Source organism: Bos indicus, chromosome X (genome assembly GCF_029378745.1).
Source record: "Bos indicus isolate NIAB-ARS_2022 breed Sahiwal x Tharparkar chromosome X, NIAB-ARS_B.indTharparkar_mat_pri_1.0, whole genome shotgun sequence".
Lineage (NCBI taxonomy): Eukaryota > Metazoa > Chordata > Mammalia > Artiodactyla > Bovidae > Bos > Bos indicus.
The window spans coordinates 56332480-56347551 of record NC_091789.1 but is presented as its reverse complement, the minus strand read 5'-3'; the positions used below and the strand labels follow the sequence as shown (position 1 = coordinate 56347551).

Genomic DNA, 15072 nt, shown 5'->3' with positions numbered 1-15072 from the left:
CCATCTAAAGGAATTAGAAAAATAACAAACCAAGCCCAAGGTCAGCACAAGGAAGGAAATAATAAAGATCAGAGAGGAAATCAATAAAATAGAGACAAGACAGAAATAGTAATTTGAAAGGAGCCTGGGTCAGACCCAGTAAGAGGCAGTGGTCAAGACCATCCCCAAGAAAAAGAAATGCAAAATGGCAAAATGGTTGTCTGATGAGGCCTTACAAATAGCTGAGAAAAGAAGAGAAGCTAAAGGTAAAGGAGAAAAGGAAAGGATGCAGAGTTCTAAATAATAGCAAGGAGAGATAAGAAAGCCTTCCTCAGTGATCAATGCAAAGAAATTGAGGAAAACAATAGAATGGGATAGACTAGAGATCTCTTCAAGAAAATTACAGATACAAAAGGAATATTTCATGCAAAGATGGGCACAATAAAGGACAGAAAGCATATGGATCTACCGGAAGCAGAAGATATTAAGAAGAGGTGGCAAGAATACACAGAAGAACTATGCAAAAAAGATGTTCATGACCCAGATAATCACGATGGTGTGATCACTCACTAGAGCCAGACATCCTGGAGTGTGAAATCAAGTGGGCCTTAGGAAGCATCACTACAAACAAAGCTAGGGGAGGTGATGGAATTCCAGTTGAACTATTTCAAATCCCAAAAGATAATGCTTTGAAAGTGCTGCACTCAATATGCCAGCAAATCTTGAAAACTTAGCAGTGGCCACAGGACTGGAAAAGGTCAGTTTTCATTGCAATCCCAAAGAAAGGCAATGCCAAATAATGCTCAAACTACCACACAATAGAACTCATCTCACATGCTAGCAAAGATATGCCCAAAATTCTCGAAGGCGGGTTTCAGCAGTCCATGAACTGTGAACTTCCAGATGTTCAAGCTGATTTTAGAAAAGGCAGAGGAACCAGAGATCAAATTGCCAACATCCACTGGATCATGGAAAAAGCAAGAGAGTTCCAGAAAAACATCTACTTCTGCTTTTTTGACTATGTCAAAGCCTTTGACTATTGTGGATCACAACAAACTGGAAAATTCTGAAAGAGATGGGAATACCAGACCCCTCACCTGCCTCCTGAGAAATCTATATGCAGGTCAAGAAGCAACAGTTAAAACTGGACATGTAAAAACAGACTGGTTCCAAATTGGGAAAGGAGTACATCAAGGCTGTATATTGCCACCCTGCTTATTTAACATGTATGCAGAGTACATCATGGGAAATGCCAGGCTGGATGAAGCACAAGCTAGAATCAAGATTGCCAGGAGAAATATCAATAACCTCAGATATGCAAATGACACCAATCTTATGGCAGAAAACAAAGAGGAACTAAAAAGCTTCTTGTGAAAGTGAAAGAGGAGAGTGAAAAAGTTGGCTTGAAACTTAGCATCCAGAAAACTAAGATCATGGCATCTGGTCCCATCACCTGATGGTAAATAGATGAGGAAACAATGGAAACAGTGAGAGACTTGTTTTCCTGGGCTCCAAAATCACTGCAGATTGTGCAGCCATGAAATTAAAAAATACTTGCTCCTTGGAAGGAAAGCTCTGACCAACCTGGACAACATATTAAAAAGCAGAGACATTGCTTTGCCAACAAATATCCATCTAGTCAAACTATGGTCTTTCCAGTAGTCATGTATGGATCTGAGAGTTGGACTATAAAGAAAGCTGATCACCGAAGAATTGGTGCTTTTGAACTGTGATGATGGAGAAGACCCTTGAGAGTCCCTTGGACTGCAAGGAGATTAAACCAATCAATCCTAAAGGAAATCAGTCCTGAATATTCATTGGAAGGACTGATGCTAAAGCTGAAGCTTCAATATTTTGGTCACCTTATGTGAAGAACTGACTCACTGGGAAAGACCCTGATTCTGGGAAAAATTGAAGGCAGAAGGAGAAGGGGATGATAGAGGATGAGATGGTTGGATGGCATCACCAACTCAATGGACATGAGTTTGAGCAAGACAGGGGAGTTGGTGATGGACAGAAAAACCTGGCATGCTGCAATCCATGGGGTCACAAAGAATCAGACATGACTGAGTGACTGAACTGACTGACCTTGGAGTGTATCCTGGAGAGGTAGGAGAAAACTGTAACTAATTCTGGGAACATAGATATTGTGATAGCCATTTTGGAAAACTTTTTCTACCACATGGTCACTGGTGCTGGCAAGTGTCATTCTGACATCTTCCCCCTAGCATATAAGCCTCAGGGCTGAGCCTTGCTCCTGACCACAAGCCTACAGGCACCAGGATTGAATGTCTCACAGCAGGTAACTGGCCAGGCAGAGACACAGGCCCATCCACCAGCATCCAGTGTGCCTTATGATGCCCTGAGCCCACAGGTGCCACTGGACACAAGCCTGTCCACCAGAGTGCCTAGGATCTGCCCCACACATGAGAGCACAGGCACTAGACCTGGGACACCCAGGGTCCTGCAGCCAGAGCCCCAGGACCCAGCTCTGCCCACCATGGAGCTGCTAGTGGCCCTAGGACAGCCTGGACCTCAGTCCCACCCACCAGCAGGTCAGCACCAGCTCTGAGATACCTTGGCCTCCTCAGCCAGCTGTGCCAGGACCCAGCCCCACTCACCAGTGAACCCGTGTTAGGTTTTGGATACACTAGAGCTTGCAGCCAGCTCTATTGGGAAAGGGCTCCATCCAACAGAAGGTGGAAACTAGATCTAGGCTGCTTTTGGATCCTGTCCAGCAGCTGCTTGAAAATCTTTGTCTGTGAGACAGCCCCAAGGGCTTGTCATTGAACAGATGTTGATGTGCCATGGATGAGATGCACATTCAGGGTTGCTGTCCAATCTGGGTTACCAAAATTGTTACCAAACCAAACTTGGGTCTGCAAGCCTGCACACAGTTAAGCCAATCTACTGACCCCAGGTTGTGGCAAAGGGAAGTCCACCGTTAATGGCAAGCATCAAGCAAGGAGCATGGACAGCTAATACTCAAAAGATCTGAACTCTCTAGTGGCCTTCAGGGAAAAGTTTTTAAAGAGAGTGAGGGAGAGGGTTGCGGGGTGTGTGACCAGCTCATGGACATTCTTCTGATTGGTTGGTGATGAAGTATAATCAACTTTCTAGTTCCAAGCGGTTTGGGGTCTACATGCTTGTGGTCAGCATAGAGTTAGCTTCTTTCACCTGATGGGGGTTTTAGTATTTGCAAAACAGCTCAAAGTATATGGCTCAGAATATTATCTATAGCCCCTCAGGAGAAACTGAAGGTCCTTGATTTCAGGTAATGGCCAAACTATTATTATTTTGTCTTGCTTGAGTGTTTTCCTTTGCCTCTGTACTCTCTGACTTCTCTGATTAAGCTTTACTCTTTGGAATTCAGGGAAGATATAGCATGCTAAACTTTTTCTGCAAACAAGAGGCAAGTGGAAGACATATGGGGATGGGGTCTGTCCCAGGAAGGCCACATAGTGTCCTGCTCGGTTACAGTAATGTGTAATGATACTATTAATGGGCTCATTGGTCCTCAGTCAGAGCTCGTGAATATGATGAGCTACCAGACTGATTCCAAACTGCTCTGGAAATACCAGAACTTTATGCACCCTCTTTGCTCAGGCATTGCCCCCTTTATGCCTGCTCTATTCTGAAAAGCTCCCTGTAGTATCCTACCCTGGCTCATACAGGTCTCCACTGAAGGTAAAATCCTGTATGTGTTTGGTATCTACAAAGGGGTTTTATACTTTTTAGGATGAGCTCCCATAGAAATGGGAGATTACAAATCAATTAAAAGTAATGGGAAAATCACCACCTGCCTTTGAATTAAATAATAACTTACAGAAACACAAAAAGCCAACAGGCTAAGAGGAAAACACAATGGAAATTAGATTATATTAACAATACCATTAATATTAATATTGAAACACTGCAAAGACAAGGTCATCTTAGTTTGTTTGTTTGTTTTTGCTGCTCACCATCTTTCTCTTAGCTTAATGCAAAGGTCAAGAGAGATGTCCCTCTTCCAGCTATGGATTCATATCATCAAATAACCATTTCTGAAAGAAGCTTCAAGGAAGCACACCCAGGTTTATCTCAGGTCAGCTCCCCACACATTTGGGAAAATGTCTGTGGCTCACAGGCTGCAGGACCCTCATTGGCTGTTCCACTAGACACTGGTGCTTAAGCTACTCTCATTGGGCACTCCTGTTATCCTATGATACATAATTGTAGGTCAAATTTCTTCTTTTAAATGTCATAAGAAATAGAAGGTGAAAAATTAGAATTGGGTAAGTCTGAACAAATAGGAATAATAACTTCATAATTCAGGGATCTGGAGAAGTAAACTGATATTTTTGTGCTATTTTTGGTTTCTCATTTATGTATATTAGATAATTTTGAATATGGGATATGTTGAAAGAAGTTTGATTGTGGTAACTTTGACTTTTCTTATCAGTTTCTTCATTTTACTTTTTTTTCACTTCCCACATAAAAACTTCTGGATTACTGTACCCTATCTCCTAGATAGTTAGATAATAAAACAGGTAAATAAAACGTTTACAAAAATGATAATAACCCTAGAGATCACCAGAAATGATGAAACAGGAATGCTTCTTGAACTTTCAAATTCAGCTATTTCTGCAATGTGTTTTGGTTTATGCTCACATTTTACAATGTTGAAAAAAGTTTGAATGGGATATGCTTGTCGAATTAAAACTATTTTCCAAGGGTGGGAATAAAGCCCTTGCTCTAATTTGTATTTTCAGTAGCTAACACTGTTAGATCATGATTACTGTTTAGTAATCATGTTTAAAAAATCACTGTTTAACACTGTTAGATCATGATTACCGTTTTCCTCAGTAACCCTCTAAAGTGAATAATTACATATTCTCATTTCCCCTCCAGGTCATTACCATCAAACCCCATTTTCCCTCCCTCCCTCCTTCCTAGAGGTCATGTGTGTCACTCACCCTTGCACTTCTGTCTTCATGGCCCATATGGTGCAGTTGTAACACTGGTTTATTAATGCCTGTATTTGATTATTGGATTCACTAAATGGAAAACACACCTAGCACAATAAAACATCCTAGTTACTTTACAGGAATTCATACATAATATGTATGATAAGATATATAAGATATGAAAGCCTTCCTAAGTGAACAATGCAAGAAATAGAGGAAAACAACAGAATGGGAAAGACTAGAGATCTCTTCAAGAAAATTGGAGATATCAAGGGAATATTTCATGCAAAGATGGCACAATAAAGGACAGAAATGGTATGGATCTAATAGAAGCAGAAGGTATTAAGAAGAGATGGCAAAAATACACAGAAAAAAGTGCACAAAAAAGATCTTCATGACCCAGATAACCAAGATGGTGTGATCACTCACCTAGAGCCAGACATCTTGGAATGTGAAGTAAAGTGGGCCTTACGAACAAAGCTAGTGGAGATGATGGAATTCCAGTTGAACTATTTCAAATTCTAAAAGATGATGCTGTTAAAGTGCTTCACTCAATATGCCAGCAAATCTTGAAAACTCAGCAGTGGCCACAGGACTGGAAAAGGTCAGTTTTCATTCCAATCCCAAAGAAGGGCAATGCCAAGTAATGTTCACACTATCGCACAATTGCACACATCTCACACACTAGCAAAATAATGCTCAAAATTCTCCAAGCCAGGCTTCAACAGTACATGAACCGTAAACATCCAGATGTTCAAGCTGAAATGCAATATTTGTGTGCAATTTCAAAAGCAACAGAGTGATCTTGAATCGTTTTCAAAGGAAACCATTCAACACCACAGTCATCCCAGTCTATGCCCCAACCACTAACTCCAAAGAAGATGACGTTGAATGGTTCCGTAATGACATACAAGACCTCTTACAACTAACACCGAAAAAAAAAAAAAAAAAAAGATGTTCTTTTCATCATAGGGAACTGCAGTGCAAAAGTAGGAAGTCAAGAGATACCGGGAGTAAAAGGCAAGTTTGGCCTTGGAGTACAAAATGAGCAGGGCAAAGGCTAACAGATTTTTGCCAAGAGAATGCACTGATCATAGAAAACACTCTCTTCCAACAACACAAGAGACAACTCTAAGCATGGATATCACCAGATGGTCAATACCAAAATCAGTTTTATTATATTTTTACTGCTGAAGATTGAGAAACTCTCTACAGTCAGCCAAAACACCAGGAGCTGACTGTGGCTCAGATCATGAGCTCCTTATTCCAAAAATCAGACCTAAATTGAAGAAAGTAAGGGAAAACCACTAGACCATTCAGGTACGACCTAAATCAAATCCCTTACAATTAATACAGTAAAAGTGACAAATAGAATCAAGGGAGTAGATCTGGTAGACAGAGTGCCTGAATTATTATGGACGGAGATTCATAACATCATATAGGAAGTGTGGACCAAAACCGTCCCCACAGAAAAGAAATGAAAGAAGGCAAAAAAAAAAAAGTACAAGAGGGCAAAATGCAAGACGGAAAAGACTAGAAGTGAAAGGCAAAGGAGAAAAATAAAGATATACCCATTTGAATGCAGAGTTCCAAAGAATAGCAAGGAGAGATAAGAAAGACTTCCTCAGTGATCAACGCAAAGAAATTGAGGAAAACAATAGAATGGGAAAGACTAGAGATCTCTTCAAGAAAATTAGAGATATCAATGGAATATTTCATGCAAAGATGGGTACAATAAAGGACAGAAATGGTATATGGTATGGACCTAACAGAAGCAGAAGATATTCACAAGAGGAGGCAAGAATACACAGAGGAACTGTACAAAAGAAAAGGTTTTCATGACCCAGATAACCACGATGGTGTGATCACTTACCTAGAGCCAGAAAATCTGGAGTGTGAAATCAAGAGGGCCTTAGGAAGCATTACTACAAACAAAGCTAGCAGAGGTGATGGAATTCCAACTGAGCTATTTCAAATCCTAAAAGATGATGAAGTGAAAGTGTTGCACTCAATATGCCAGCAAATTGGGCCAACTCAGCAGTGGCCACAGGACTGGAAAAGGTCAGTTTTCATTCCAATCCCAAAGAAGAGCAATGCCAAAGAATGTTCAAACTACCACACAATTGTGCTCATTTCACATGCCACCAAGGTAATGCTCAAAATTCTTCAAGCTAGGCTTCAAAATTACATGAACTGAGAACTTCCAGATGTACAAGCTGGATTTAGAAAAGGCAGAGAAATCAGAGATCAAATAGCCAACATCCATCGGATCATAGAAAAAGCAAAAGTGAAAGTCACTCAGTTAGTTTTCTCAGTTGTGTCTGACTCTTTGTGACCCCAAGGACTGTAGTCTGCTAGGCTCCTCTATGCATAGGAGTTTCCAGGCAAGAATATTGGAGTGGGTGTCCATTTCCTCCTCCAGATGATCTTTCTGATACTGGGATTGAACCCAAATTTCCCACATTGCAGGCAGATTCTTTACTGTCTGAGCCACCTGGAAGATAGAAAAACCAAGGGGATTAAAAAAAAAAAAAAGCTTCTACTTGTGCTTCATTGACTATGCTAAAGCCTTTGACTGTGTGGATCACAACCAACTGTGGAAAATCCTTAAAGTATTTGGAATATCAGACCATCTTAACTGCCTCCTGAGAAACCTGTATGCAGGTTGAAGAAGCAACAGTTAGAACTGGACATGGAACAATGGACTGGTTCAAAATTGGGAAAAGAATAGGTCAAGTCTGTATATTGTCACCTTGCTTTTTTAACTTCTGTGCAGATTACATCATGCAAAATGCCAGGCTGGATGAATCACAAACTGGGATCAAGACTGCTGGGAGGAGTATCAATAACCTCAGATATGCAGGTGACACTACTCTAATGGCTGAAAATGAGGAGGAACTAAATATCCTCTTGATAAAGGTGAAAGAGGAGACTGAAAAAGCTGGCTTAAAACTCAACATTCAAAAAACTAAGATCATGGCATCTGGTCCCATCACTTTAAGGCAAATAGATGGGAAAACAATGGAAACAGTGACAGACTTTATTTTCTTGGGCTCCAAAATCACTGTGGACAGTGACTACAGCCATGAAATTAAAAGATGCATGCTCCTTGGAAGAAAAGATTTGATACAGTGTATTAAAAAGCAGAAACCTCACTTTATCAACAAAGATCAGTCTAGTCAAAGCTATAGTTTTTCCAGTAGTCATGTACAGATGTTAGATTTGGACCATAAAGAAGGCTCAGCTCCAAAGAATTGATGATTTCGAACTGTGATGCTGAAGAAAACTCTTGAGAGTCCTTTTGACTGTAAGATTAAACCAGTTAATCCTGAAGGAAATGAACACTTAATGGTCATTTGAAGAGCTGATACTGAAGCTGAAGATCCAATACTTTGGCCACCTGACCCAAAGAGCCAGCTCATTGGTAAAGACCCTGAGCTGGGAAAGATTGAAGGCAAAAGAAGGAAGTCGCAAAAGATGGAGATGGTTAGATAACATCACCAACTCAATGGACATGAATTTGAGCAAAACCTAGGAGATAGTAGAGGACAGAGGAGCCTGCCATGATATAGTCCATGGGGTCACAAGGAATCAGACTCGATTTAGCAACTGAACAACAACTCTAAGCCCTGTGATTGTGTCAACTCATTGATATTTGAGCAGAAGTGATCCCTCAACCACCCGTTTTGCTTAGGAACATTTATGCTATTGAGAGACCATAGGTTTCATTTCTGTAAACCCAGTGATTATTCAAGAATGTCACCTCTTAGAAGGGAGTGGTAAGGTAATACTCAAGGTTGCAAATAGCAACAGCATAATCACCTTTAGTCAGAAAATACATGAATGTTAATAGACCACAGGCTGGATGCTTAGACACTTAAATGCTAACATGTCTAATTGGTAGGATTATAGGTGATTGGTTCTTATAAATTTCAGGTGATAAACACATCACTTTAAGGCAGCAATCTGGACTCATCTATTTATATGTATTCCTGATAGCTTCCCTGGTGGCTCGGATGGTAAAGCGACTGCCTGCAATGTGGGAGACCTGGGTTCAGTCACTGGGTTGGGAAGATCCTCTGGAGAAGGAAATGGCAATCCACTCCAGTACTGGTACTTGGAAAATTCTATGGATGGAGGAGTCTGGTAGGCTGCAGTCCATGGGGTAGCAAAGAGTCGGATACGATTGAGCGACTTCACTTTCCTGATTATATTAGTCAGCTAGGCTTGCTGTAACAAAATAATGTACACTAGGTAGCATAAACCACAGAAGTTCATTTTCTCACAGTTCTGAAGATGTAAGTGCCAAAATCAAGACCTAGCAGTGTCAGTTTCTGATGGAAACTCTCTTTCTGTCTTGCTAGTGGTCATCTTCTTGTTGGGTCCTCACATGTAGGGGAAAGATCTGGTAACTCTTTCTCTTCCTGTATGTCCACAGTCCTATCAAATGATGCCTCCCATCTCAATTAATTACCTAAATACCCTATCTCCAGATCCAATCACACATGGGGTTCAGTTCAGTTCAGTTCAGTCGCTCAGTCGTGTCCAACTCTTTGCAACCCCATGAATCGCAGCACACCAGGCCTCCCTGTCCATCACCATCTCCCAGAGTTCACTCAAACTCATATCCATCGAGTCAGTGATGCCATCCAGCCGTCTCATCCTCTGTCGTCCCCTTCTCCTCCTGCCCCCAATCCCTCCCAGCATCAGTGTCTTTTCCAATGAGTCAACTCTTCGCATGAGGTGGCCAAAGTACTGGAGTTTCAGCTTTAGCATCATTCCTTCCAAAGAAATCCCAGGGCTGATCTCCTTCAGAATGGACTGGTTGGATCTCCTTGCAGTCCAAGGAACTCTCAAGAGTCTTCTCCAACACTACAGTTCAAAAGCATCAATTCTTCGGCACTCAGCTTTCTTCACAGTCCAACTCTCACATCCATACATGACCACTGGAAAAACCATAGCCTTGACTAGATGGACCTTTGTTGGCAAAGTAATGTCTCTGCTTTTCAATATGCTATCTAGGTTGGTCATAACTTTCCCTCCAAGGAGTAAGTGTCTTTTAATTTCATGTCTGCAGTCACCATCTGCAGTGATTTTGGAGCCCAAAAAGATAAAGTTTGACACTGTTTCCACTGTTTCCCCATCTATTTCCCATAAAGTGATGGGACCAGATGCCATGATCTTCGTTTTCTGAATGTTGAACTTTAAGTCAACTGTTTCACTCTCCTCTTTCACTTTCATCGAGAGGCTTTTTAGTTCCTCTTCACTTTCTGCCATAAGGGTGGTGTTATCTGCACATCTGAGGTTATTGATATGGGGTTAGGGCTTCAATATATTACTTTTTTGGAGGGGAGATAATTCAGAATTCAGTTCATAGCAACTGTGCTCAGCAGAAACACCAAAAATACTTGGTTCATAAAACAGTGAATTCTGTTCAGGACAAAAACCAGACCAGAAGTTCTGTGTTGCAGCTCATTAGCAGGTATTAGATGTCTTAGCTGAAGCCCAATGAAAGGTGTGATGTGCTTAGTAAAGTGGGTGTTAGCAAGTGTCTCTTCTCCCTTCCCATCCAACTCTACCCTTTCATGTCCCCTGACTTTAGTTGAAAAGCACTTTCCAAAAAGCAAGAAGAGTCCCATCTAAAATTTCAGCCTTTATACACCTTAGAAGATCAAATCAGGCCCTGTGTTTTCACTTCCTCATTTGTGCGACAAGGGGGCTACTCCACGTGACCTCCCAAGGTTCTCTATCTCTATGATTCCAACTTTTAGGAAAAGCACTTAGCATTCCTGTTGGGAGGCACACATATTGAATAATATCTTGCAAACTGAGAAGGAACTTTGAGACCAAAAGAACGAAGTGAGCAATGTCATAAAGTGCAATTATGAAGTTCACTGTGGGTAACTAACATAAGGCACAAAGACAGAGTCGACAGATAATCCAGAGGCATTTGCAGCTGCACTGCACACTGACTGCCAAAAAGGGTACAAGAGAATTTAAAGGGGCCAAAGCTAAAAGTAGAATCTGACTACCAAGAGAGAAGCACATGTGTACCAACTGGAATCGGGGTTCCTACCTCCAGGGGTCTCATGACCATTAACTATCTATGTCAGCAAAAACCACTCTTGCAGGTTTCATATCAGATGAAAGCAAAGGCAAAAGTTGATAGGGTACTCATCTGGCTTGGACTCACTTCTTGTAAATTAGGCTAAAGCTCAATCATGTGAAAAGGGGGGGAGGTTTGGACTGTGTGGACAAAGATGAAACTGACAAAATGAAGTCAGTGTGTATCAGCCACACAATCCCCAAGTCAGGACCCACTTGATCTGGAGAGAGGAAGGCCTTTCCCATGTGCCAAATCTGCTAAAATAGCTTTCCTGCACTCATTTTATTTGGCTTAAAAGTACCCTTGTATACTTTCATTCCTTAGAAGACCACCAGAAATGAACCACAGGAGCCCATGATAAACATATTGATTATATTTTTTATTTTACTGCTTCATTAGAAATGAAAATAAATTGTGAGAAGATGCAAAACCATGCAACTTAAGGATAATAAAGCAATAGAATCACTGTAGAAAGTTAAAAGCAGTTTATCCTATGGGGAAGCAAAAACTACACACACAGATCATCAATTGTGAGATTGTTGACAGCATCTCCCTGCTGCAATTTATGCACCAATAGAAGTTTTAAGATGAGGGACATTGGCTATCCCTGACCTCTTAGCCAGGGGTTATGGGTGAGAAGACAACAGAAGACACCTAAAATCTCTACAAAGTTTTGCCAAAAGCAAGACACTCAAGCAATGCTGAAATTTGCTCTTGCAAGGAGGTCTCCATTTTATGATGTTTGAGCACACTCTTTCTCCTGCTGGATAGCTGGGTAAAAAACAAACACACAAAAAATTATTATGAGGGTATTTTCCTAAGATTAAGTTCAATTTCTTCCAAAAGAGCTCTTTGCCAAATCGTCAGAGGCTGCCATAAGAAAGAAAGTGTTAGTTGCTCAGTGGTGTTCAACTCTGCAATTCCATGACCTGTAGCTCTCCAGGCTCTTCTGTCCATGGGATTCCCCAGGCAAGAATACTGGAGTGGATTGCCATTTCCTTCTCCAGGGGATCTTCCCAAGTAAGGGACAGAACCTGAGTCTCCCTCATTGCAGACAGATTCTTTACTATCTGAGCCACCAAGGAGGCTGCCATACCTTCTTTAAATTTAGAATGCAAGGCCTAACCACAAATCCCCAGTCAGGTGTGTGTGTGTGTGCAAAGTAATGAACCAAACATTTGTTAGACTCAACTTTAGGTTTCTTTTTCCCCATTTGAGAGGTAGATATATGTTGTTGCCATTTTTTACATAGATTACTCTGAGACTGAGTGGCAAGTGAAGCATTTTCTTCAGATTTATCTATCACTATATGATTAGGAAGGTACGCCTTCTCAGACAATCTTGACTACCTTTAGAACTTTTACATAACGATACATGACAAAATGTTTCCCTTGGCTTGGAGTTTCTCCAGCAGCCTGCAAGTGGGGAGGGCCAAATTGATCCCGTGATCCCTGGGAAACGTGAGTATTCCCAATATCTAAACTGATCATCTCACCTCATCTTGTCACCAGGTAGAGAAGGCCAAAGCCATAGTTTGCATGGCTCATTAGGGATGAGATAAAAGTCCTAAAACACTAGACACAGAAAAATGACAAATAGCCAAAATTGGACAAAATCCTTATATTTCTAATGTTATATCCAATATTCTAAGATTGGTCTTAATGTGGTTTTTAATAATGTTCCAATAAAAATCAGTTTTTGTATTCCCTCAATACTACTAAGGCCAATTATGCAAGGACTACTTATATAAGCAACATAAAAAGGCAACAATTTGCTATTTTCTAATTTTACATTGGGCTTCCCTGGTGGCTTAGAAGGTAAAGAATCCATCTGCAGTGCAGTAAGCATGGGTTTGGTCCCTGGGTTGGGAAGATACCCACTCCAGTATTCTTGCCTGGAGAAGTCCACAGATAGGGAAGCCTATTGAGCTACAGTGCATGGGGTTACAAAGAGTCAATCACGACTGAACAACTAAAGCAATATTACATTAAATAATTGGTACCCTATTGTTTACTTTGTGGCAAAATTTACTAGAATCATGCATTTATCAAACCTATTAATTTTTACCATTGTTTGTCTCAAATAGAAAGTCCCCACGACTTACTTTCCTTTGAGGGAAGAGTGTTTTTTTCTTTAGTATTAGTTTTCTTCAGTTTGGACCTGTCAAACTTCTCCACTTCAGACAAGTCTGGCTTATCACTCATCTTGACGAAAAGACTGGAAAAAAAAAAAAAAAAAAACTAAAAAAACTTACCTGATAGAACGATTGTCATACTAAGGAGTAAGAGCCAAAATTCTCACATTTAATGTCAATATGTATTTTACCTGCTGATTTTCAAAAGGCAAACAGCAACAGATCTTAGAAGAGTCATGTTTTTATTAGAATTTTATTCTGCATCATTATCCCATTTCTGAAGACAGTAAATGCCATTGGATCAAGCGCACTAGTAACCAAGATGTTTTAGAAGCCAGGAGCCAATATGTCTGACTCTTAAAATCACAGCAAAGGTAAAATGGAGGTGATAGAAAGACATGTACAGATAGGGACAGAAGAAAAAATAAGGACTGGGTTTAACCAACTAATGAATTTGTAACAGGAGATAGCACTATTTGAGTACCTTCACTTTGTATTCAATTGCTTTGAAAGGGGGGCATTTTTCTTGGGGGGTTAGGGACCAGCACACAAAAGTAGCATCAATTGGACTAGTTTCTTTCTATTTCATCTGCCCAAAGACAAGAGACTAAGGGGCTACAATAAGAGGAGGGATTAAATCCAGTCAAAACTAATTACATGTCTCACAATAGCCCCTTGTGGGACTGGTTTGTAAGTGCTGTAAGATGGAACGGCTAATTATGATCAAACCAGGAAATGCCGCAGAATGGGGTAAACCAAACAGAGCTGATTTTTTTTTCACCATGTTTTCTCCTCAAGAGGAGAGAGAAGGAGACGAAGCTAGGAGGTGAGGTACCCAGTGATCATTCTGGGTTTGTCCAGAGAAGACAATAGGAGACCTCTGAACCCAGAAAGCAGAGCTCTCCTGTGCGTGTATGGTCTCACCCCGGTGGAATAAGACACTTCTAGTGCCAGGCGAGAATGGAGAGGCCCCCAAGCAGCCAGACGTCCCGAATATGCCTCCCCTCCGTCGGGTTCACCCTAGGACCCTCCTGGACAAGCGATCGGCTGCCAATCTCCAGAGGTGGGGAAACGGGGACTTTAAATAAAAAATAACAGGGCTGGGTGCACAAGCCACGTTGTTAGCAGCAATTTGCTTACATTTTTAAATAACTATCATCATTGTTGGGAGCCCAGTCCAACCTAGCAGTCACAGGAAGGGAGGGAGCAAAGGGCCAGTCCCAGAGAGCCCATTCCGAGTCTCAAACTCCTCGTCCCCTCAGCCTCGGACCTACAGCCGCAGTGGACAGCCGCTCCTGGGGCTCCTGCCTCGGACCTGCCAGGGACGATCCCTGGAAGGATCCGAATCCCGCTCAGAAGGCGGCGCTGTGAAGACAAAGGCGTGGACTCCCCAGGAGGCGCCGCTACAATCGCCCGTTCTAATGTCCGCCCCTCCAATTCCTGCAGGCCCGATTCGCCAGCCCCGCGGCCGCCACGCCCTCCTGTCCCCATAATCCTCAGGCTACGGAGGGGCCGCACATCCTCACCAGAAGGCCTGACGACCAGAGAAAGGTAGAGGGCCGCACCGACACCGCTTAGCACTCTGGACGAGATTAGCCTTCCTGCGCGGAACCCCTCAGTTATATGGTGCGTGTCAGGCTCCGCCCCAGTTCTCTTCGATTGGCCATGGAATCCTAGACCCACCTCCTCGCCCCTCCCACCGCTTTAGCCTTGCTGGCCTGAGTCCATTATCTCTCTTCTACTCAAGGCCTCACCCCAGTAACTGGGTGTTAAAAACTTTAGTTATGAGAAACGTTAATGTTTCTCATGGCTGCCTTTAAAGTATTCCTCTCATACATCCCACAGCTTATGTCACCAACTAGCCTGCATTGTCATCATCAAGCCAACTTCAGTTCTCCTCTCCTTTA

At 41.8% G+C, this 15072-nt stretch overlaps 1 protein-coding gene across 1 annotated transcript; it reads right to left on the bottom strand.

Moving 5' to 3' along the window:
• Positions 1–11389: 11389 nt before the first annotated feature.
• On the bottom strand, positions 11390–14808 carry TMSB15B (thymosin beta 15B). Its single transcript, XM_070783569.1, has 3 exons — positions 14692–14808; positions 13136–13248; positions 11390–11802 (listed from the first exon to the last, which is right to left on the bottom strand). Exons 2-3 carry the CDS (start codon positions 13233–13235, stop codon positions 11765–11767), a joined length of 138 nt encoding a protein of 45 aa, XP_070639670.1. The 5' UTR covers positions 13236–13248; positions 14692–14808; the 3' UTR covers positions 11390–11764.
• Between the last annotated feature and the right edge of the window lie 264 nt (positions 14809–15072).